The sequence below is a fragment of the Nicotiana sylvestris genome, chromosome 6, assembly GCF_000393655.2.
Source record: "Nicotiana sylvestris chromosome 6, ASM39365v2, whole genome shotgun sequence".
In the NCBI taxonomy this organism is placed as follows: domain Eukaryota; kingdom Viridiplantae; phylum Streptophyta; class Magnoliopsida; order Solanales; family Solanaceae; genus Nicotiana; species Nicotiana sylvestris.
In genome coordinates, this window is record NC_091062.1 from 175,406,587 (window position 1) to 175,433,099 (window position 26,513).

The 26,513-nt window shown below is 34.6% G+C and overlaps 1 protein-coding gene and 1 long non-coding RNA gene across 4 annotated transcripts; both read right to left on the bottom strand.

Moving 5' to 3' along the window:
• Nucleotides 1-5,194: 5,194 nt before the first annotated feature.
• Nucleotides 5,195-7,828, bottom strand: LOC104219435 (transmembrane 9 superfamily member 11-like). Of its 2 annotated transcripts, none has more exons than XM_070150117.1 (2): nt 7,662-7,828; nt 5,195-7,513 (listed from the first exon to the last, which is right to left on the bottom strand). In XM_070150117.1, the coding sequence occupies exon 2, from the start codon at nt 7,477-7,479 to the stop codon at nt 5,506-5,508; it is 1,974 nt and encodes a 657-aa protein (XP_070006218.1). In that variant the 5' UTR covers nt 7,480-7,513; nt 7,662-7,828; the 3' UTR covers nt 5,195-5,505. The 2 variants fall into 2 exon arrangements, with proteins under 2 accessions (XP_070006218.1, XP_070006217.1); XM_070150116.1 differs by having other exon boundaries at nt 5,195-7,517.
• A 660-nt stretch (nt 7,829-8,488) lies between these two features.
• Nucleotides 8,489-25,181, bottom strand: LOC104219436 (uncharacterized). Of its 2 annotated transcripts, none has more exons than XR_709276.2 (5): nt 25,085-25,181; nt 10,282-13,845; nt 9,021-9,121; nt 8,829-8,876; nt 8,489-8,747 (listed from the first exon to the last, which is right to left on the bottom strand). It is a non-coding gene; the product is annotated as an uncharacterized lncRNA (long non-coding RNA). The 2 variants fall into 2 exon arrangements; XR_011400318.1 differs by lacking the exon at nt 25,085-25,181 and adding an exon at nt 22,769-22,839.
• Between the last annotated feature and the right edge of the window lie 1,332 nt (nt 25,182-26,513).

Genomic DNA, 26,513 nt, shown 5'->3' on the forward strand with positions numbered 1-26,513 from the left:
ATTAAAACAAGGTTAGTTAAGGTTAAATTAATTAAATTTTAGAAATACGCATTAGTAATCAAGATTGTTTCTAATTCTCCGTAATTGTAAATAATTAATTTCAATAGCTCAAGTCATCTAACAATGTGAATTTAATCTAGATGGGATAATTAGTTTCTTTTAAAATATTATTTGACAATTCCATATAGTTTTTATAATTACATTTTTAGTGATATTTCATTTCGTTAAATATTTGTCTTAAACTAGTATTTAATACGTTATTTTAAGTATGTAAAAAATTGATTTTTGTATTTATAGACAAGTTTAATAAAAAGAAATGTAGTCATTTTAAGATATTCATAAAATAAGGGAGGATTTCGCTAAAAATAAATAAATATAAACAATACAAAATTTGCAGGGTCCTCCAATCTTATTTATTTATTTTTTTAAAAAAATACTTAGATTCCGGGATGGGCCATTTAGTAAATTTCACAGTCCTACCTAATAGTATAATAACGCGTAGTATTTTGGCGCATATTTAATAAGGGTATTTTCTTAAACATGAGTGTGCATTTATGTAACCCAAATCCCAATCTTGGCAGAGTCAAAATGCGTCAACAAATCACGTGTACACTGGTTGTGACGTGGTTCGAGATGCGTTTTCATGACGTTGTAATTCTTGTATAAAATAATAAGAGGAATAATGATAAAAGCGGTTTAAAAGCTAAATTTGCATATAAGTTCTTAATTATTTAAAAAATCAGATAAATAAGCCAAATATAATAGTTGAGCGACCGTGCTAGAACCACGGAACTCGGGAATGCCTAATACCTTCTCCCGGGTTAACAGAATTCCTTATCCGGATTTCTGGTTCGCAGACTGTAATACAGAGTCATTCTTTTCCTCGATTCGGGATTAAAATTGGTGACTTGGGACACCCTAAATCTCCCAAGTGGCGACTCTGAAATAAATAAATAAATCCCGTTTCGATTGTCCTTTAATTGGAAAAAACTCCTTCACCCCTTACGGGGGCCGGAAAAAGGAGGTGTGACACCTACATGCTGGAGAAAGAAACATTATAAAAATCAGTTAATATTCAACACAAGTTGTTTTTTTTCTTTTTGAAAAATATTTATTTGAAGAGTCAATTTATATAAATGGACATCAAACAAATAACAAAACTTTGACTATGTAACTTATTAGTTTCTATTTAACACTTTCTAGGAATTGAAGGGTATAAGCCGAAACCTCTTCATTTAGCTGCAGTCAAACCAGCATTGCAAGGGTGTAGTATTTTTTTCATTGAAAAATATTAATTTTGAATCATTAGATTATGTGAAAGATTTTTTTCTCGAATTCAAAAAGAGGGATATTGGTTTCTAATTGATAGTTTCTATAGCGATTTTCACGTGTAACAAAAAGTATAATTAAAAAAAAGGTATGATGTGAGATAGTTATTTTTAAAATCTAAACAAATTATTTCGAAATGGGATTATTTTTTAAGTTACAATGTAATTTTTAAAATAAAAGATAAGATATTTTAAATTTTAGTAGAGAGTTTTTAAAATAATTATAATAGAAATCATACCATGGATAAAATCAAGAAACCAAAATCTTATGCATTATTACATAAATATCCGACCAGCTTTATTGTTTACTTTTTATAGCTTTATTTTCTTTTTAGTTTAAGTGGTTGGGTGAGCTCCTGTTTAGGCTGATAAGATAAAGGCAAAAGAAAAATATGACATAATTTTAAGCAAAGACTAAAAATATAAATAAAGTTCTTATGCAGACAACCTCTATTAAAACTCATCCTTTTATTATGAAATAAATTAATTTTGTGTAACAAAGAAAAGAAAAACATAAAAAAATAAGATAAAAGAATAAATATAGAAAAAATGTATGAAAAAACTAAAAATTAGAAATAAGAGACGACGACAAATTTCTTCTTCTATTTCATCTTTGTTGAGTGTAAAAAATTTAGAAGACAATCTCATCGATTTCAAATATTTTTTTCAACTCAAATACATAGATTATAGATAAGAAAATCTTAGAATATTTTTTTATTTACATTGTGTGTCGTTTTTAAAAATATTACTATTACTAACAAACTGATATGATATTCATATTGAAATTTAATTGTAATTTAAGTAGTTTGCATCGAGGTTAAGCCAAGTAAGGTAAAAACAACTGCTTGACAATTTTAAGATAATATATGCAATGTTATATAATAACAATCAATTAATATAACATTTAATGATTCAAAGAACAAAAAATCTTTATATGTATAGGATATTCAAAATTTATAATTTGTGGTTAGAGATATCGATAAACTCAAAATGGAGTCATACTGAAATATATTTACCGGCCAAAGAATCATTTATATTTTTAGATAGCCGATTAAAGTGAATTTTAAATTAAGGATAATATCTTCACTTGCATCATTATAAAAATAATTATTTTATTGAAATATATATAATGTTGTAGAAATTAAAATTCCAAAATAGGAATATTATTTTTAAACATAATAGCATACCAAATGAGAATTCAAGTCATAGTAAAAGAGTCATGTCGTAACCAAAGAATCGTTCATATTGTGCCAACCTTTGTGCTTTTCCAGAGCTCATAAATACGAGTTATTATTTTGTGACTATTTTTAGATTCCAATGACACCAATAAGAATGGTGCAAAAATAAAATTATCACTACAAGATTTGAGAAAATGTTAGCCTTTTTTCATGTAGTGTTTCATAAACAATATTTAACAATTATCTATAATTACCTAGAAGGTTTAAATTTTAAGGTTATTTACATATAATTCAAATAACTCACATATTTAACATGATTAATGTCAAATATCAAAATGGAGTCATACTAGAAAGAAAATCATTGGCTAAAGAATTTTTTAAATTTTAGATAGCCGACTAAAATGAGTTTTGAATTAAGGATAATATTCACTTACATCATTACCAAAAAAAATATATACTTTCACTTACATTGTTAAAAAAAATAATTATTATTGAAAAATAAAGTTTTAGAAACTGAAAATTTTAAATAGAAATAATTTTAGAATATATCAACACACCAAATAAGAGTTCAAGCAGTAGTAAAAGAGTCAAGTCGTATCCAAAGAGTCCTTCATAGTTTCAACCTTTGATTGTTTTGCCATAAATATGAGTTATTATTCTGCTTCCTGGCTACTTTTTTGATCCAATGACACCGGCGAGAATGATACTAAAAAGAAAAATAGAATTATAACTATAAGATTCGAGAAATATTTAATCATTTTCATGTAGTGTTTCTTAATTAATATCCAATGATTATCTATATCGAAAAGGTTTAAATTGTAATTTTTTTTTTATGTATAATCCAAATAACTCAAATATTTAACATGGTTAGTATCCATGCATCTGCACGGGTGCTAATACTAGTTATTAATTATACAACAAACGAAAAATAATACTAATATTTAAGTAATAAGACTTAGATCGAATGTCTGACCGATTTTCTGTGATGGATTGCAATTGTTCAATAACATATATTAAAAATATAAGTTACGTGAGATTTGAAATTAGCCAAGTCCAAAATATGAAACAAAACATTATATAATAAAAACTTTTTGATGCAACACTAAAGATAATTTCTTGATGCAACACTAAAAATCGGTGCATGCAAACGTGCTTGCAAAATATAAAGTAGCAAAAGATATTGATATTAGTAAAAGAAACAAAACCCGAGATCGTGATGTTGGAATAGGGCGAAGTTTGACGATTAAATTGTGACATCGTAGCTTCTTTTATAGAAGTATTATGGTACACAATTTGATACATGAAAGGAATTATTTAAAGTAAATTTGTGTATAGGTCAAAAAGACAAGAAAAATTTACCAAATAATAAAGACTTCTAACAAAATATAAGTGGTAACGTGAAGGAATTTTAACCAAGTCCAAACTTTCCTTGTGTAACCAACATGAAGAAATTTTTACCAAATATTAAGGCACATTTAATACTCCAACTTTCCTTGTGTACCAAAGTCCCAACTTTTACCAAGTCCCAAATGTAAAGGGAATCTATCTAAGTCCCAAGTCCAAACTTTCCTTGTGTAACACTCGTGAAGAAAACTTTTACCAAATAATTAAGGCAAACATAATAACTCATTTAATCCTCCAAAGAGTAAAAGGAATCTAACAAATTTAATGAGATAGTGTCATTTAATGAGAGTGAAAATTAGGAATTTCTTTTATTAAGTTTCCTTGTATAAGAAACGTGAAGAAAATTTAACACAAATAATTAAGGCAAAGTTTAATAGCAAGTAATTCAAGATTATTTACCAAAATTTACCAAAAAATCTTATAATACTTAAATTACTATATTGTCTAATGGGAACTTTATGTTTTAAAGGGTAAAAAAGGTGAACGATATTTCGCTAAGGGCCTTCGTGCTTTTAATATAATATATATAAATTATTCGGTTATCCCTAACCTGAAAACGCATTTCACCTCTGTACCGGAAAATTTTGGGGTTTTTAGTTTGCCCTCTGAACTGTGGAGATACGAACACTATAGCCACCCTAGTCAAATCAGTTAAAGCATTATTTGAAATTTGGTAATAAAACGTGCATGTTAGGTATATAACGTATTAAATTACATATGTGGTTGTATATTAAAATAAAATCTAACAATATCACATTCCTAAAATTAACGTTAAGAAGTTTTTTCAAAATTTTTTAATTACATAGTAGAACGCAAAGAAAATAGCAAAAGAGGGCAATGAGTATCAAATGTAAGGACTCTACTCTTGAAATCATGGTTCTTTCCTTCAGTATTTTATGCAATATCCATCTCTCAATCTCAATTCTCATGGGATCTTATATACCAAAAGAAATGTGCATAGTTCATTCTACTAATAGCTTTGCCACAATGCATATTAGAATTTAATCCGCATAGAAAGTATAGCTAATAAATTCTTTAAGATAAAAAAAGAATTAACATGTTTATATATAATGGTTGTGAAGATCTAATACAATTGTAGAAACTATTGTTGATCGAATATAGTATACCACATGCAATTGAATTATTCGCAAATGAAATGAAATTAGTCAAGTTTAACATAAGAACTAAGGAAAACAATGACGATTTAAAGGTTAATCAGGTAAAGAAGCGAAAATTTACAATTAAACTAATGATTAACTAACACATAAGAATATGCAATGAAACAACAAACTCTAGTGGAGACTTATATGCATCAGCCCCTTAGGAAGAAAGTGTTCAACTGTTCATTAAAAGATGTTTTGCAAAAAGTCATGTGTTGTGCCTGCAAATTCCTATATATTATTGCTAGTATGAAACTTACTTCATACACGCTCTCAAAAAATTTCAGAAACCTTTCAAATGTATGAAACAGTAATGACAACATATTGGAAACAGAGCTATAAAGCTAGCAAAATTTGCAAATAGTTAATTCTGGTGTCCACTTGATCTTCATGTCATGAGCAAAAACCTTGAAAATGGAACTCAAGTCTGTCACTTCAGTCAATTTTTACTGAAGAGAAGAGACGATGCAGGAAGAAGAAAGACGTCAAGAAACCTATAGCTCCAGTTGCTAGCATAACAGCAAGAGCCATTAAAAGCGAGTAACCTAAGTAGAGCATGGCCGAGACAGGTCCACTGAGGCTCTTGAGATCGAAAACAAGATAGTTGATGGAGTAGAAGAATATGTAGATCGCGACAGAGCCAGATGCAAAGTATGATTTCCACCACCATCTCCAATCTTCCATACACAAATGCATGTAAGTCAAGACCAAAGAAACTTCAGCACAAACCACCACTAGTAGGATCAGTACCACCAATAGAAACCCAAACACATAGTAAACACGACCGAGCCATATGCTAGACATGATGAAGAAGAGTTCAATGAATAGAGTTCCAAATGGAAGTGTTCCTGCTCCAATTACCAGCAACCAAGTAGGAAATCTATTTGCTGGGATTTCGCGAGGAATTTGATTGCTACGACAAGGATACTCGAGATGTGGAGCCTGTGTTCCAATATATCCACCTATGAGTGTAAGAGGCATAGAAATGCAAAACCACAGTAATAACAGAACAATGTATGTAGTGAAAGGAATTGCACCAGTGCTATGACTTCCCCATAAGAGGAAATTCAGAACAGTTAGTATAAGAAATGCAATTCCAGGAAAGAAGAAAGAAACTCTCCAGGAAATTGAAAACCATCCATTGGTATTACCAGCATTCAGTGTCTTCAAAAGCCAAACAGCAACATAACCAGCAATTATACCTAAGAACATATAGAACAAAAGCATGCCAGTAATAAGTGTGCCGCGAGAGGCTGGAGACATAAATCCAAGAGCCGCGAATAATATTGTCACGACTGCCATTCCTAAAATACGACATCCATCAGCAACCATCATACTAAGGAGTGTCGAGTTCTCTGGAACTCTAAAGACATCGCCAACAACAAGTTTCCATCCTGATAATTCCTCATTTATTTGAACCTGAGCCTCTTTATCAAGCTCTTCATATCGAGCGAGATCTCTTCGAATAGTCCTCAAGAAAATAATCAACACTATTCCTGCTAGGAATGTTATAACCATCATCGAATTAAGAATCGAAAACCAATGAACTTTTGAACCTTCCATTTTCAAATATGCATCCCATCTTGATGGCCACTTAATATCACTCTCCACAAAGTTTACCTCATAACTAAATACCAATGGTTTGCCTTCTTGAATCATCACGGCTACTGTTGCCGGGTCACAATTAATTGGTGAAGGAAACTTATCATATGGTTTTAGATTCTTAAGCAAATCTGTGGTATGTTGAAAACTACAGGGGACAACTTCAAATCCAACAACCATATAACTTGGTGTATCTGTGATAGACTTATCGTCCGTTGTAATTAACTCAGCACCATCTCCATCTCCAATCACACCTGGCACAGTACTCTTCTCATACTTGTGAACTAACACAGTGAATTTCAAATGGTTGAACACATAATACACATCCTTAACCTTAATACCAACCGGATAACCCGTCCACCTGAGAAAATAACCATCTTTGTTCATATACCGAATTGCAGGAAGATTATCAAGAATCAGATTCACTTGATACATTTCATCAATCCTTTCTTTCAAAACCTTGAATTCATCAGCTGATAATGCATTTGTTTGACACAAAAATATTTCACTTTCGTTTACGTGCATCTTGAATCTATAAGGTGAGTTTTCAATTCTGTCTCCCATAAGAAGCTCACCTAAATTTTCAGCACTATCCTTAACACCTTCTAAAGGTTTACAAAAAGGTAAGCTATAATATCCATAAGGTATTTCTGTATCAATTGATGTCAAGGAATTCACTTTAACGGATAATTGATCACCAATATTATATTTGTGTGGGAAACTACCAGGTAAATAAAATCCACGAGCGCATTGAAGAAACAAGCTATAAACCAATATCCAATTCTTTAATTTATCAAAGAAATCCATGGATCGCCAATTGTTTGGATGATCCCTCAGAGATCTGACTGATACAAACAAAAAAAAAAGATGTTAGAATTTGTTTTGTAACAATATTGCATGAAAGCATAAAATGTATTTAGATTTTTTGTTCAAGAAAAATACATGCTCAAAGTAAAGGATGTAGCACAAATGAAGATGCATAAACTGACCTCAAAGAGAGAATGAACGCCAAAAAGGGAGCTGAAAGGTGAAATGGAGGAAGAGGAAGGGGAGAGGAAGATGGAAATTTGTAACAAACTATTTACGTATATATTTGTGTTGTATGTTGGATTTGGTCTATTTAGTATATGCACTATACGTGTGAGACGTTATTGGCAGTTTCATCATTTGCTTTGGTTTGAATTTGCCCTTTGCCTTCTCATCTCATTCTTATTATGCAAGACAAAGTCAACATATAAAAACATCATCTCTTTTTCTTCTCCACCTATTACAACATGTCAAAGCTCGAAATAATATCACAACCAGGAAAAATTAAAATATTAGGTGGTTTTTTCCCATTTGTCCAAGCCTTACGTGTTACATGATAAGTATCCCATAAAATTAGTCGAGGTGCACACAAGCAAGGCTCGGACAGCACGGTTATAATGTGTGTGTTTATATATAGAGAGAGAGCCTTCAAACACCACTCAAATATTTCACTCCAAATCACTACAAGAAATATGACATACAACGACATTTTATAAATGTCGGCGCAAGTCACTTGAGTGTCAGAAAATCACTTACCGACATTTATTGTACATTTAAATCAAATGTCGGAAATTTCAATGTTGTTTTTATTCCCGACATTTAAATTAATGTCATCAAATAATTTGTGACATTTAGTTATGATATTATCAAATGTCAATAATTTGAGTTCTTAACCTATCTTGTTTGCGACATATATATAAATGTCGGAATTTTTTTATAGTTTTCGACTTTTAATATGAATGTGAAAACAATTTGGTCATGGCTAAATATTAAATCAAAGATATTAATATATTAAAAGAAAATAATTAATTAACAATAATGTATTCAAAGTAACATCGACTCTCATTCCAATACTTTAATTCCCGATACAGTACAAACAATATGAATCAAATACAGAGTTACTTCAACATTCAATTACGTAAACTTTCCCTTGAAAGTTCCAAAAGAACACTGGTAATAGTTTTAGATTTAGTGTTCATGTTTTCCTCAAGTCCAGGATTCCTCTGAATTAGTTGCTCTCACATTCCTCTTAACTCTTCTTCCAAGAACTGAAATAAAAAAAGAAAAGAACCATTACTAAACTGATTTAGGAAAACTACCAAGTAGCCAAAAAAAAAAAGTGATTGTACCTCATATAATATCTTGAAGAAGTACAGGAGCCATGCGACTGCTACTATCTGCAAAAAAACATAAAACCACATTCAATAGTACAAGCTTAAGAGAACTAAATCAATTCACCATCGTTAGCTATGGAAAAGATTATTCCACTAATAGAGATGGAGTTACATATAACTGTAGGAAGTGTTTCACAGATGATGTACCCTTCTCAGGCAGCCGTTTAGGTGAACAACATCTCTTGCAATCTTTTTCTAATTGCCATATTTTCATTGTCCCGAGAATGGTGGATAATGCTTTCTATAAGCTAAATCAAAGAGAAATAACATGAAAAGTATTAGTTTCCAGTGTTAAAGTATCATATGTAGAAAGAAACGATATCAACATCACCTTGACAAAATGGATATTTTAATCAACTTGTGGCAAATAATAATAATTTTGCAGAAAGCTCAAGATATTTGAACCCGAAACTCCTAACAGTGTAGAAAGGAACTAACAATCTCTAGTATCATTGTACATGCTTACTAATTCCTTCTCTACTCTTGAATTCAACAGAATGATTGATCAATTTCAGTCCTAACATCAATGTTCCTTATCCAACTTGTCAATAAAGCTGATATTTACAAGATACCCTACACCATCCACAATCTAAATCATCAAACACATAATCGTAATGGTCATTTACCTTCCTTTCACAAACATCTACAAGCTTCTTTTCCGGTCAAGCATCGCAAACAAGTATCTACAAGATTCTTTTCCGATCTAATTTGTCGTGCTGTTTGGATTAGAGTCACCATGAAACACAACCGCAATAACTCTAACATAAGACAAGTTACTATATAATATCCTTCTGTTGGAACCAGCATCACATGATTCAGTAATTTAAAAGGTTCAACACGTTAAAAAAGTTTTAACATGTCAAAAATACCAAGATCGAGATTAAACTAGTAATCTATATCTTATCAGACATTTCAAATCAATTTAATATTCAGTTATTTTCTCTTTTATAGAGAAACAAATAAATTAGATTACAGAGTGCCATTTCATTGGCTCAATATAGAGTAGTTTGTTATAACAAATATCAAATAAACTATCTAGTTGAAGCAAAAATAGTCCTATAATTTAATTTATTATCTTTTGCATCGTTCGATGCATTAGTAAATGGATTCAAGGTTTTATAGCAGTAAGAATAATTGAACAGCCAAATAATGTTAATAATCTCATCTCTACTAGTATAAAATCATTTCAACATGAAAAGATGAATCAAAGAAAGTGCAAGCTTTAACCTCATGTTAATAAAATAAAGCCAGCCCATTAAATTTTTATTTAATCCTCTAAAGCATTTGTTCAAACAGTTGATATGAACAGAATACGAAGCAAATAAGAGAAAAGGTAGCAACAATTTTAAAGGCAGTTAACTAAAAATTCAATCCAGCGAACAACAGATTAGAACGGAAAAACACTTACCAAAATCTTAATATCTTCGACCAGATATTTGAGAATTACATAGAATAGATTAAAAATGGCAGTCGATTGTTTATAAAAGGCGGCCTAAATTTTGGTGACCTTCTGTCATGTTTAGAGTTCTAGGGCAATCTAACACCCCGGTAGTTTCCCCTTTCAATTCTCCGCATCACACTATTTCACGGCGACCGCGAACATAAAACGGGGGCATCGTGAATTGGGGTTGAAGAAAGGGGAGAGATTGGTAGGGTTCTAGAGGAGACAACTTTCATAGTAGTGTTTAATTCCGGATTAAACAATACTCCATAAAGTAAGAAAATTTCCTTCATTAGCAGTAAATATTGACTAATATTGTGGCATTTTGTTGCTGCCAAACACACATGCTAGTATACGTGGTCGTCAAGTAATAAAATGATTAGAAATCGGATATCGAACCCACAAGAACTTGTGATTAACTATTAACTAAATTAGACTTTCCTAACTATCTAAACAAGGATTAGCCTAGAAGTATTTGATGCTAAACTAATTAAATAAAGAAATATAAACAATGAACTTTGAACAAAGGAATAACAAATTTTTATATTATCAATGTTATGAAAACGATCTAGGGTCATGGACTATCTAACATTCCTATTGTATTCTTCAATTAAATTGACTAACTAATTTATCTAGTTTATTGGTTAATAGGGTTAATATTGCTCATAAGAATCTGTCGAGTTCTTACTCGCCTATTCAAGATAACCTAACGCCTATATGTCTATGGAGTTAGAACTAACAAGAACACATTTATAATTCCTGTAAATCAACCGAGCAAGACAATTAGGTATATGTCTATCCTAACCTCGAATCTGTTCCCCGATGTCCAGGTTCAAGAACTTATTCTACTCAATCATATATGCAATCTAGAATTATCACTTTCGAGTTCAATTTTAGCATTCAATTGGTGATCAAGCAATTAAATAATTAAGCGCAGGATTGAATAAATAAACCAATAAGATAAACTAAGAAATCAAAATCAATATTTGAATAACAATAGTCGTGAAAGAACCACAACCCTATTAGAACGTGAAGTTTAGCTCCACATAGACATGATAGCCAAACAACAAATCATACAAAGAAACATAAAAATTACTAAGTTTGGTGGAAGAAAAGATGAAACTCGACCTCCACAACGGCTCTGTGCTCTCCCTAGGTCTAAGATGTGTCAAAAGTCCCAAAAATAACATTTTTATATATATTTATACCAAGTAGGGTCGGACCTACACGAAACACTCTTTCCTGCACAAAATAGGACTCTGGCTCTATAAATTTTGTACAGGTGCGCCGCACCCTGCGGCACGCTAGTGGAGATTATCAGCAGCCTTGCATTTTCTTTTCAGGCCAGCTTTTACACTGCTGCGCCGCACCCTTCGGCGCCCCATGTGCCGCAGTAATTGGAATTTGCGAAAATGTAAAACATGAAAGTTGTAGCTCTTTCAAATAGCTTTCCAACGATATATTGTGGAGCCCAAACGAAGATATGAGCGAAAATTTAGGTGTATTTTACTAGACAATACGTTGTATGCCCGCTCGATTCTCTGTATCCTTCTTAACTATCATCTGTTGATCCCCGAACACGGCTTGATTCCTTGGTCTTTCACTCAGAATTCAAAGCTCTAAATCAATCGATTTCATTCCATAATGCCTACATAGATCGAAATTAATCCTACAGTGCATAAAACACATATTTAGTGCAAAACGCTAGCGATTAAAGCTCAAACTCAATTAAAGTGCAGTAAATTAGAGTGTAATAAGCGACTAAAATACGCAATTATAGCCTATCATCAACACCCCACACTTAAACCATTACTCGTCCTCGAGCAATCAAACTACACTTTATATAGACACAACCTTTTTAAACAATTCTCCTAACTCATCACACCAAGAATATTTAAAATAGATTAAGTACAAAAGTGTAACATCCTCACCTCAAGATTTGACTCACAAGTACCACGCATTATTCACAACTCACCCACTTACTCTAACATAGAGGTCACTGAAATTACATTTCCTTCATGAATCAAGTGCCCTCACACAACAAAAGAAAGTAGTTCCACATAATAAAATTTAAGAACACTTAGGAACTCAAGATAGAAAGAATTCACTCACTCTCAGAAATAACATTCATATGCCACAAAAGATGCACCATAGACTTGCCCGTAGTGTACTGCTCTACTAATTGAGCTCATTCAGTCTAGGATCAAGTAGGACTTTATTTGGTTGTAATGTAGGTTGCGGGTCAGATAGGATACATTTAGATATAATAGTGACGATACCTCCCTAAGAACTTTAATACATACACTTTAACATTTAAAACCTCATACTTATGTCAAACCATAACTCCACCCTCACATTAATATATATATTGACTCCCCACATCTTTAAGCACAATTACATCAAGAGTCACCACTATCAAAGAATATTTGCACAACAATACAACTATTATTTTTATTTTTATTTTCTCTTTTCAAGTGGCTCTTACTTTTTTTTTTCAAAACACTGCACCTTTCTCCTTATTTCATTAGTTCTACTCAAAAGCCAAACCAACCACCTCGCACTTTAACTTTTACAAAGTTCATAATAATTCAAGTGCTCATGAGAGGTGAAAAGGTTCAAATAGATAGTTAATTCAAACAAATGGGTAAGGCTTGTAATGTGGTTTCCAAAGAAACAGGATTACAGGCTCAAAGAGGTTAACTATGATACATAACAATTAGGTGGGTAAAATATATATATGGCTCAACAAAGAAATGCCTATCACTTCCAAGATTGATTGAACAAAACTACTATTTCGCTTTGCAAACACACGGGGCAAGTTCTAGACATCAAATGCAATGCACGGAATAACACAAAACCTTACACACACATGGCACATAACTCACTTAGGATTGGACTCATCAAGACAATCTAGTCAAAGAAGTTAAGCAAAGTTAAGATCGTACAATTTAAGGTACTTATACAAGAGTCAAAAACTGAGCCTAAGCGTCACAACTAAAGTACTCATTATTCTCAAGGCATAACAAAGTCAAGAGATATTGCTTCAATTCAAAACATAGCACAAGGTTTGCTACTTCTAAAAAAATAAAAACTAACTACACCCGGTTCAAACAAAACCTTTGGAAAAGAACCGCGACACAAAGAAAAATCAAGGGGGAATTGCTACACTACCTACAAAGAAAATCTTTTTGTCCTTTTTCTTTAGACTTAAATCCCTCAAGAAAACTGTCTAGGAGATCCATCGTCGGGAAAAGTCCAAATATTTTTTTTTTGACGAGTACTACAACTAAGCTAAGATAGCACAGAAAATCAACTAGACAATCTCCTCACCCCACACTTAAAATTGTGCAATGTCCTCAATACACACTATAAATAATAAAAGGGTAAAAGAGACTCCCTGGTAGGCCAAAGGCCGAAGAATTAGCAGCTCATGGGATACTCAAACTCTCCCAGGTATGATCCTTTGTGTGGGTACCTCACACTCAATTTCAACCATATGGCTCACTTGCACGCTTCCTATGGCTTTGCTCCCTATGATCAAAATCATACAAAATAAAACAACACTACAAAAATAATACAATAAAAAAAGCAAAAATAAAAGAAAGCAGTAAAGCTGCGTTGCCTCTGTAAGCATTTAAATTTTATTGGATTTAAATCTACAAAATAATTTGGACCGTATTAAATTAAAGATATTAGTCCAAACAAATATTGTGGCTAGTAAATTGGGCTAATTATTTAAATCCAATACATGTGTTGGGCTAGTCCATTTAATTGGACTATAAATTAAATGATAAGCCCAGTTCAGTATCCCAAGGTCCAAATGGCTATTAGCCCATCTTAAAGCTCAGGCTCATGCCACGTGTCAAGTGAGTGGCAATCCAAGTCAAAAGAACAAGCCAATACTATCATGCGACGTGTCAAGTGATGTGGCAATCCAAGCAAAATAAGTGAACCAATGAAATCATGACATGTGTCAAGTGATGTGGCAATCCAAGACAAATAAATGAGCCAATGAAATCATGTTATGTGTCAAGTAATGTGGCAATCCAAGCCAAATAAATGAGCCAATTAAACATTTGGCTGGTATTGGTCAGTTCAAACGGACCAATCAAATCGCAGAGCCACATCACCCCTACAACTATAAATAGAGGTCTTCATAAAGCTAGAAGACACCAGAAGTGATAACAAGAAGCAAAGAGAGCTCGTGGATCAGACATCGTAGATTTCTCTACAAGCTACAAGTTCAAGCACTCAAGCTACAAGTTCAAGTTCAAGAACGAAGCCAAATCAAATACCAAGGCATTCAAGATCAAATTACTTGTTCGTGATCAAACACAAATTCAAGTTCAAGGAGGAGATTCAAGATCAAGCTTTACAAGCCCTTAAATCAAATCAAAGTCAAGCTCATTAAGATACTTTACATTCTTGAAGAATTAGAGGAATACCATAGAGATTGTAACACTTTCATTTATTGAAATCAAATACTACATTTTTTACGCAATTTTCTAGTCTTGATTATTTATTTTTCTCGACGCGAAAATTTGTTGTTACAAATTTCTAGCACGCCCAGTGGGACCATCTCTACCTCTCATCTTTTCAAATTACCAAATTTCAAGAACACAGAAATGGCTCCTAAGAAGATCAACTTCAAACTCACTACTGCTAAGGCCACGGATTCCAAGTTTTCATATGATGTGGAAAACTTGTTGGATGCTACTATGGAAAGCGTAGGACCTGTCACTAGGAACAAAGCAAACTTGTTGGGACAAAAAGCATTTCAAATGCCATCTGCATCGGTTCCTATCTTTGATTTTCAATCCTCAAAGGGGGCAAGTTCATTTCCAACTAAATTGGAAGAAGGAGCAAACATTGTTGAAATTGTTAAAAAGACATTGGCTCTACTTAGCCCTTCTAGATCTAAGAATCTCATCACACAGGGCGATGATGATGTCTTGATCACCGGATCTGCTCCAAGTACTCCACGTGAGTTGTTCCACTCAAAGTATGGTGTAAGAGAAAATCCGTGCTTTGCTCCACCATCCACGACGGTTATCCAAGCAATGATGACTAGTACCTCAACTATTGAAGAACAACTCGCAAATTTAACAAAGGCAATTGAAGGGTTAACGAAGCATATGCAAGATCAAGATAATCAAATTGCCAAGCTAACAGATAGAGTTGAAAGCATGGAGGAGGGAGATTCAAGTCATGTACCTGGAAAGCTCCCGATGATACAAGATAAAGGAGACTCATCTGCAAGGCAGACAACGGCTCCTAAAGAATTTCAGATTTCATCTGACGGGGTTATTCCCATTGACCAATTGAAAGACTTCACTATGGGAACCATCAAAGATAAGTACGATGTTGCTGCCAAGTCTTCTCTCCCATATGCAAAGCCATACACTACAAGAATTGATAGTTTGAAAATTCCTGCAGGTTATCAGCCCCCAAAGTTTCAACAATTTGATAGTAAAGGAAATCCGAAGAAACACATTGCACACTTCGTTAAAACTTGTAATAACGCTGGATCCTATGGAGATTATCTTATCAAGCAGTTTGTCCGTTCCTTAAAAGGAAATGCTTTTTATTGGTACACTGATCTCGAGGCTGGTTTCATCGATAGCTGGGAGCAACTTAAACATGAATTTCTCAACCGCTTCTATAGCACAAGGCGAACCATAAGCATGGTTGAACTCACAAACACACGACAGTGGAAGGATGAACCAGTTGTTGATTTCATCAATCGATGGAGGAATGCAAGCCTCAACTGCAAAGACAGACTTAGTGAAGCTTCTAGAATAGAAATGTGTATCCAAGAAATGTATTGGGGACTTCGCTACATCCTGCAGGGTATCAAGCCTAAGTCTTTTGAAGAATTGGCTACACGTGCTCATGATATGGAGCTAAGTATGTCTTCAAGTGGAAATCAAGGGCCACCTATTTATGAACCTCGCAAGTGAAGGATAAACAAGAAATAAAGAAAGGAGACAAGTTTTTGCCGAAGTCTGAGAGCAAGGAATCAATGAATGTTAATGCCTTACCACTAAAGGTCACTACAAAAGTGATTAAGAAGCAAAGTATGAAGACAACGTCCTTATAGGATAAAGTTGGACGAAATTTAACTCTGAAGGAAATGCAAGCGAAAGAATATCCATTCTTGGACTCCGATGTCCCAGCAATTTTTGAAGAACTCATTGAGTTACCCGAAATGAAACGGCTAGACGAAGCTGGAAAGACTAATGATCCAAATTATTGCAAGTACCATCGGTTGATTGGCCACCCTATTGCAAAGTGCTTTGTCTTCAAGGAGAAAGTCATGGACTTGGCCACTGAAGGAAAAATCTTGCTTGAGGATGAGAAAGACAGTTCGAATCAAGTCTCTTTCGTTTTTGGTTCACTTGATCCCATTGTCCTTTGCAATTTTGTCAAAGCACATGAATGTGATGACATCCAAACTGCATCATCACCAAATATGATTAAATTTGGTGACTTTGAACCTATTGATATGACCAAACCATTGCTTCTCCCTATGGCGTATAAACTAATAGTGGAGGAAAGATCTCAAGAGAAAGGTGAATCACGTGATGATCAAACTAATGATGAAGATTGGATTCTTGTGACTCAGCGGAGACACTACAAGACAAATTCACAAAGGGGGTCAAATAAGCAGTTGACTAGGGTAAAAATGGTGAAAAGACCCAAGAAGAAAATGATAAAGAAGAACTGGAAGAAAGCAAAAATGGCGGAGAATCACTATCAAAGGCTACGTCGTCCAGTGACATTGGAGAAATTCCTGCGAAGCTGGTTACACCCGCGAGCTTCATGTGAATATATCAAGGCCTCATGTTGTAAGATAGTTGAAGAAGAGATAAAGAAGGAAAATCCATCATTGCTGCGACCTCCCTTGCTTGAAAAACTCACTGGTAATTCTAAAGAAGTGGGCATTTGTGATGCAAAAATAACATTTACTAATGATGATCTTTTGCTTGGCGAAACACACCATAATCGCCCCCTATTTATGGATGGATTTGTGAGAGAACAGAGAATAAGTAGAATCTTGATCGATAAGGGGTCTAGCGCCAATATTCTCCCAATTCGTACTGTCAAAGAGCTTGGCATACCGATGGATGAACTATGTGAAAGTCGTTTGATGATGCAAGGGTTCAATCAAGGGGGAAAAGAGCTATAGGGCTATCAAATTGGAAATAAATATGGGAGATTTGCATTTGAGTGCATGGATGCACGTGATTGATACAAAAACCTCATATAATATCTTGTTGGGAAGGCCATGGATACACGAGAACAAAGTGGTTTCATCCACCTACCATCAATGCTTGAAATACTGTCAAGGTGGGGTCGAAAAGAAGATAGTTGCTGATGATAAGCCCTTTACCGAGGCTGAATCATACTTTGTCGATGCAAAATTCTACTTAAAGAATTACGTCTCAAAAGAGGTTAAGGTTGATGATGTGATGTTGACCAAAAGTGTTGTAAAGAAGGTTGATGTCACAACTAGCAAGGAAAAGATTACAGTTGAAAAAGATTAGGTGCTTCATGATAGGAACAAGATGAATGAGGCATCTTCGAGTAAGAAAGTGACTCATGTTCTTCGTTATGTCCCAAAGGCAAGGAAGGTCAAAGATCCATCTTCTGAACTACAAGGTAAGGTGTTAGGAGACTTGACCTTTCCTATCAAGCGAATTGATGCGATTAAGTCGTCTACAAAGTTGCTTAAAGGGTTTGTCAAATCATCAAGCCACAATTCGCTTCTAAATCTAGCACTTCCTGCAAAGCGCACGGATGAGGGCTTTGACCCAAACGCCTACATGTTGTTAGCAAAAGCTGGATATGATCCTAATGAACCATTCAAGTTAGGAAAGCTCTCGCCTGAAGATTCAAACCCTACTCAAAGAGATGATGATGGAGAAAGGGTACCCACTGAAGCAATCACATGAAGGATTAGGTTACAAACACGCCAATCCGTATCTCCATTAAAAGGGCAAGTTGTAACTAACTGCTAAAGAAGTGTCTACGACGCTTAATAAAAATCCGTCTATGTTTTATCGACTTACGAAGCCAAGGACCTCAGTCTTTGATAGGTTGGGACCACTTAAGAAAGAAAACAAGCGTCATGGAGGTGATAAAAGGATTGGAGCACCTATCTTTGCTAAAAAGGAGATTTTGACCACAGACTGCCTAAGTCAAATTCCTTCTAGAATGAGGCGAGAGACCAAACTTGTAGTTTCGTGCGAAAAAGACCCTCAAAGAAAAGGCTCATACTATAGTACACACTAGAGAACGGGAGGAAGATGAAGAAAGTGTAGGGTCATCATATCATATCACCATTCATGATGAACAAAATGCTTCATATTATACGGAAGTCGAGGAAAAGTGTCTTGATATTCATGTATGCCATCACATATCTTTCAATGATGGTGATCCTCAAGAGGATGAAGACGCTAAAGATGCACCACCAGAGCTTGAAGAAGGGGTGAAGACAACGGTTGATGCACTAAAAGGAGTCAATCTCAGAGTAGTTGAAGATCCAAAGCCCACATATATAAGTGCCTCTCTAACTGGTAATGAAAAGAGCAAATATATTGAGCTACTTAAGAAGCTCAAAGACGTATTTGCTTGGAGCTACAAAGAAATGCCAGGTTTAGACCCCAAGGTGGTTGTTCATCATCTTGCTATCAAACGAGGTGCTCGTCTTGTAAAGGAAGCACAACGTCGCTTCAGACCTGAACTGGTTCCCTTGATTGAAACCGAGGTTAACAAGCTTATTGAGGCTGGTTTTTTTCATAAAGTTAAATATCCTACATGGATTTCAAGCATCGTCCCTGTAAGAAAGAAGAATGGCCAAATCCGAGTTTGTGTTGACTTTAGAGAACTAAATAACACTTGTCCTAAGGATGTATTTTCTCTTCCTATCCCTGAGCTCATGATTGATGCAACAACTGGATACGAGACGATGTCTTTCATGGATGGTTCATCTGGATAATATCAAATTCGCATGGCACCGAAGGACGAAGAACTTACTGCCTTTCGCACCCCTAAAGGTATATACTGCTGCAAGGTAATGCCTTTTGGTTTGAAGAATGCTGGTGCTACATATCAATGTGCCATGCAAAATATTTTTGATGACATGCTTCATAAAAATGTAGAGTGTTATGTTGACGACGTAGTGGTAAAGTCAAGGAAGAAAGATGATCACTTGCAAGATTTGAGGATGGTATTTGAATGGCTTTGGAAATACCAACTCAGAATGAATTCATTGAAGTGAGATTTTGGAGTTACTTCTAGGAAGTTCCTCGATTTTATTGTTCGACATCGATGTATTGAAATTGATCAAGCTAGGGTGGATGCTATCTTGCAAATGCCCAAGCCTAGAGATATTCATGACTTAACAAGCTTGAAAGGCAAGTTGGCATATCTTAGAAGATTTATGTCGAATCTGCATGGAAGATGCTAACCATTTAGTCGCCTCATGAAGAAAAGGATTCCTTTTGAATGGGACCAAGCTTGCAGAAATGCTTTTGAAAGCATTAAGTCTTATCTAATGAAACCTCCAGTACTAGCACCCCCCATACCTGGAAAGCCATTAATATTATATATTTCAGCACAGGAAAGGTCAGTAGGAGCGCTTCTCGCTCAAGGAAACAATGAAGGCAAAGAAAATGCGCTTTATTACTTGAGTAGGATGACGACGCTGAATGAGCTCAAGTATTCTCCTATTGATAAGTTATGTTTGGAACTTGTCTTCTCTATTCAAAAGATAAAGCATTACTTCCAAGCTCACATTGTGCAACTCGTCTCAAGAGCGAACCCTATCAAGTTTGTCATGTCTAAACCAGTCCTAAACGATCAATTAGCAAGGTGGTACCTCCAATTTCAACAATTTGAAATTGTGTATGTTCCTTAAAAGGCAGTAAAAGGACAAGCATTAGCAGACTTCCTAGCTGACCATCCGATTCTAGATGATTGGGAGTTGTTTGATGAATTGCCTGATAAAGATGCAATGGTCATAGAAATTCAGCCTCCTTGGAATATGTATTTTGATGGCGCTGCACATCGTGAAGGAGCTGGCGTTGGAATAGTGTAAATCACTTCTCAAGGAGAAGTTTTTCCCTATTCTTTCACTTTGACACAACGGTGCTCCAATAACGTTGCTGAATATCAAGCGCTCATACTTGGGCTTGAAATGGCTGTGGATATCAGGCAATTACAATTACAAGTTTTTGGAGATTCCAAATTAGTGATCAATCAGATTTTGGGTAGTTATAAGGTCAAGAAGCCAGAGTTGGTTCCATATCACAAATATGCTCAAAGATTGGTAAGTTGGCTTGGAGAGGTAACTATTCAACACGTGACGAGAAAGGAAAATAAGAGAGTTGATGCATTAGCAGCCTTAGCTTCTATATTATCTTTGCCTGATCAGACACAAGTCACTGTTTGCCAAATATGGGTAGTTCCTCCACCAAATGACTATGAGGAAGAAGAAAGCGAAGTTGAGCATATTGCTTCCGTTCTTGAGGTTGAAATTGAAGATTGGCGACAACCGTTAATTGATTATCTTTGTTATGGGATATTACCGGAAAATCCCCGAAGAAAGATAGAAATCCGAAGGAGAGCCCCTCGTTTTCTTTATTATAAGAATACACTTTACAGACAATCATTTGATGGAGTACTCCTACGTTGTTTGGGGGCTAATAAATCCCTTCAAGCCCTGTAAGAAGCACATTCTGGAGTATGTGGTGCGCATCAATCTGAGCTAAAACTTCACTTCCACATAAAAAGAATGGGGTATTATTGGGCAACCATGGTGAAAGATTGTTTAGATTATGTTCGAAGGTGTAAAGCTTGCCAATTCAATGCTAACTTCATGAATCAACCACCTAAAGTATTACACCCAACTGTTGCTTCTTGGCCATTTGATGCTTGGGATTTGGATGTTGTTGGTCCATTGCAAAAGTCTTCTAGTGGACATCTATACATTTTGGCCGTAATTGATTACTTCTCGAAGTTGGTTAAAGTTGTTTCTCTTAAGGAAGTAAAGAAGGAAAATGTGGCTAACTTCATCCGAGTCAATATTATATACCGCTTTGGCATTCCTCGATATATATTGACAGACAATGGTAAGCATTTGATAATAAGTTGATGAATAAAATATGTGATCTTTTTGACTTCAAGCAACATAATTCCTCCATGTATTTATGTTGCTGCCGTGGACTTGCTGAAGCATTTAACAAGATGCTCTACAACTTGTTGAAAAAGGTTGTCTCTAAGTCTAAGAGATATTGGCATGAATGGATGGAAGAAGCTCTTTGGGCATACAGGACCACATATCGCACACCAACGCAAGCGACTCATTATTCACTTGTTAATGGAGTTGAAGCGGTCCTTCCACTTGAGCGTCAAATCCCATCATTGCGGCTTGTCATTCAATAAGGACTCACTGATGAAGAAAATATTCGGTTACGCCTTGAAGAATTGGAAGCTCTTGATTAAAAGAGGCTAGAAGCTCAACAAAGCCTTGAATGTTATCAAGCTCGCATGTCTCGATCTTTTAACAAAAGGGTGCGCCTTAGATCTTTCCAAGTGGGTGACCAAGTTCTTGTGGTCAAAAGGCCTATTATTACCTCTCGTCGATCTGCGGGCAAATTCTCTGCTAAGTGGGATGGACCATATATTGTACAAGAGGTATACTTAAGTGGCGCTTACAAGATAGTTGACTTAGAAGGTTTGCGGATTGGCCCCATCAATGGAAAATTCATGAAGAGATACTATCCTTGAAGAAAACAGATACGCTCCTTAACGCATGAGCATAAACTTCATGTTACTCCTGGCCTGCAAGAGTATAAACTGTGCACGGTCCAAAAAAAAGTCTACTAGGTTGAAAACCTCAAAAGAGACGGCTTAGGCAAAAGTTAGGACATCCAAAAAAATAAAGTCCGCTAGGTTGAAAACCTCGAAAGAGGTGGCCTATGCAAAAGTTAGGACGCAAAAAAAATCACCCATTTCGAACTACAGAATGACTTGATCATCTTCACCAAGGTACGTAGACATCTTAGAGTTTCATTCTAAGTTCAGTCATATGAGTTCAAAAATACATATTACCCAAGGCATTATACAAATGAGGTACGATGGAATATAATTCACTTGATTGACACTTGAAAATTAGGTGTACATGTATTCTTTCGTTGAACTCTCTATCTTATCTTGATGGCTCAATGGGGGAAAGCCCTCCATATCAAATTGAGGACCTTTGATGGAATGATTGTAGTTTCTTTAATAAAAGGCTAAATATTCAAGTTGAAAGCTCCAATTCTAGGTCAAGTTGATTTTGTCAAGTCTATTACATCATCAATTTGAAGTATTCAAGTCCGCTAGATCTTAAAGTTGCAATTTTCAAGTCCGCCAAGTCTTCAAATTCATAAAGTATTAAAAAACTCACTTGTTATAAACTGCATAATGACTTAATCCTCTTCACCGAGATTGATATCTTCGAGACAATTATAGTCTTTAACAGGCTGCAAAGTTTTCAAGGTCGTCATGTCTTTGAGTTGAATTCTTCAAATTTGCTAAGTTGTCAAGTTGAATTCTTCATATTTTCTATATGAAGTATTAGAAGTCTCTAGAATGCTAAATCTTCAAGTTGAAGTTGAGTTAAATTTTTCTAATCCCCTAAGTCTTCAACTATCCAAGTCTGGCACGTCTCCAAGTTGAATTTTTCAAAGTGGCTACATCTTCAAGTTTAACTCTTATATTTTAACCTTCAGGTTGAATTCTTAAAATCTACCTAAATCTTCGAGTTGAAGTCTTCAAGTCCACCAAGTCTTCTGAATTTTTCAAATCTGCTAAGTGATGATGAGACCTTCGAATTCGGCAAATCTTTAAGTTAAAATCTTCAATTTTGGGAAGTCCACAAACTGAGTTAAGGTCTTCAAATTCACCAAGTCAAGCTGATGCTTTCGAATTCGCCAAAAGTTGAAGTCTTCAATTCTGCAAAATTTTTAAGTTGAAGTCTCCAAATCCACTAAGTCTTCAAGTTGAAGTCTTCAAGTAAAACCCTTCAAGTCTGTCATGTCTTCAAGTTAAAATATGCAAGTTAAATTCTTCCAAGCACCAAGTCTTCAACTGAAAGCCAATAAGAAGCCCCCATAATAGTCTTGAAATCTTCAAATTGATATGGCCTTCAATTCTTTAGTTGGAAGCTTCAGTATATCTCCAAGTAAAAAAGAATTCTTCGACTATGAAGGAGAAAGGAAGGAGAAACATATCTATATAAAAAAAATCATAAAATTACCTGTGAAGATTGAAATTGAAGAGATATTCTTGGTGGTTAGTTTTTTTTCATGCTTCATACAATCTCTAATTCTTGCATCTTGAAATGATGACGAGTTTTCGTTCATTTGCACCAAAAGGTCAAATCTTTTTGGCGGTAAAGTAAAATATGCAAGTTAGACTCTATAATTATCTTCGGTGGTCTTCGCCTTGGACAAAATATAATCTTCAGCTTAGACGGTGTAATGGTCTTAGCCTCGGACAAAGTAAAGTCTTCAGCTTAGATGGTTGTCTTTGCCTTTACAGAATATAGTCTTCAGCTTAGCCGGTGTAATATACCTTGCCTCTTATAAAGTAAAATTTTGGGCTCAGACGGTGTAATGGTCTTCACCTCAGACAAAGTAAAATCTTTGGCTCGGACGGTGTAATGGTCTTCACCTCAGAAAAAGTAAAATCTTTGGCTCAGACAGTATAATGGTCTTCACCTCAGACAAAGCAAAATCTTTGGCTCAGACGGTATAATGGTCTTCACCTCAGACAAAGAAAATATCTGGCTTAGACAGTGTAATGATCTTCACCTCAGAGAAAAATAAAAAAATCTTTGGCTCAGACAGTATAATAGTCTTCACCTCAGATAAAGTAAAATCTTTGGCTCAAACGGTGTAATGGTCTTCACCTCAAACAAAGTAAAATCTTTAGCTCAGACTGTGTAATAGTCTTCACCTCAGACAAAGTAAAATCTTTGGCTCAGACTGTGTAATGGTCTTTGCTTCGAATGAAGTAAAGTTTTCAGCTTAGACGGTGTAATGATTTTCACTTCAAATAAAATGAAATCTTTAGCTCAGACGGTGTAATGGCCTTCGCTTCAGACAAAGTAAAATATTTGGCTCAGACTGTGTAATGGTCTTTGCTTCGGATGAAGTAAAGTTTTCAGCTTAGACGGTGTTATGGTTTTCGCTTCAAATAAAATGAAGTCTTTAGCTCAGACGGTGTAATGATCTTCGCTTCAGACAATAAATCTTTGGCTTAGATGTTGTAATAATCTTTGCCTAAGATAAAGGAAAATCTTTGGTTTAGACGGTGTAATAGTCTATGCCTTAGATAAAATGAAGTTAAATCTTCAAACAAGATGAAGTCATTAGCTTAGACGGTGTAATGGTCTTCGCTTCAAATAAAATAAAGTCTTTAGCTCAGACGATGTAATTATCTTCGATTCAGACAAAATAAATCTTTGACTCAGACAGTGTAATGGTCTTTGCCTCAGATAAAAGTAAAATCTTATACTTAGAGACGGTGTAAAGCCTTGTCCTTGTTCAAAGGAGTGACATTATCTTATATGAAGTAGTATTTTTTTTTGCCAACATGAGCAACGTTTCAGGCAGATAATTTTCTTTTAATCACTTCGAATTTGCTACTTTCTTGAGCACTTGATAGAAAATTTCAGGAAGAAAGTAACAATAAATATTCGAAGATATCAAGGAATTACCTGTCGAAAGAGAAAAGAGACGATCGCTTTGAGAGGACAAGAAGGCGTGCAAGTTGCTAGCCCAGACAATGGAGATACTGCAAACTATTCATGAAACTAAAATTGTTGGAGTGAAGCATATTAAATAAAGTAATATTACAGAGTGCTCCTACAAGTGCCAAAAAAGAAAATATTTGACTGGGCACGGAGTTTAAGAAAAAAATAAAGACTTTTGGAATTTGTGATCCTAAACAAGTCCAAATGGGGCCCAGAGTATTTGTGTGGTTATAAAAGTTTCTCATTAAGGGTAAAGTTGTAACTTTAAGCTAAATTGTTACCAAATTTAGAAAGGGTTCATTCTTTTTTAAACGGACCAAAAAAAAAATAGGTTCTATTGACAAATTTAGAAAGGGTTCGTTAAGGGAAAATATTGTTAACAAGTTTCAGCCTTTATCCTCATACATGTATGGTTGGAGTGCCTAAGTACTGTTTGTACTAATTCTATCATAAGTTGGGAAGCAAATACACAGAATAATTGATGCATCCGACATGGAACACTAGTTTTGATCTGTTAAAACCTATATCACTATTCACTGGTACATTATGGAGAAAGGGTTCTCATAAAAGATTTCCTCATAAACTTTGCAGTAAAGCACTCCATGTGACAAAGGTAACAACAATGAGTTGTCTTCTACGTACTTTTTCTCTTACAAGTGAATACAAATTTCATACAAAGAGATTTGTAAAGTACAAAAGTAAAAAGGTTATCATTGTATTAATGTACTTGTTCTCTATTTAAAAAGAAAGAAAGTTGGCATATACCTATTGTACTATTTAAAAATAACGGAAAAGGGTCATATTTATCCCTGTACTCTTTAAAAATAGTTATATTTGTACTTCGTTATACTTTTTCGATATATTTATCCTTACCATTATACGTTAGGATCATATTTGTCCATGTACTCTTCAAAGAGGGTTACATTTGTCCTTCGTCATACTTTTTGACATATTTATCCGTACACTTATACTTTAGGATCATATTTGCCCATCATCCATTAAATCCCCATGTCCCACCTTTCTTTTCCTACATGGTGCCTATGTGGATTTCTTTTTCCTCCAATTTAAATATGGTCACATATTTAAGATAATTTAATTCGCCCACCCAATTTAAATATGGTCACTTATTAAGATAATGTTCTTTTTCAGCTCCATATTTTTCGGATAGCAACGGCAACATATTGGCAAACAAGAACTTTGAACTCAAAATCACTAATCTGATACAGCTTACAATTATTGCAATAACCAAATTAAATTACGAGAAGTTGCACAACAATGGAATTAATGACAAAGGTCCGTGCTTAAAATAGAGCACTGCCAGAAGCCTAATATTGTCTAGGATGGTTTCCTCAAACATATTTTTTCTCGAAAAGAAAATATTGCTCCCTCCTCT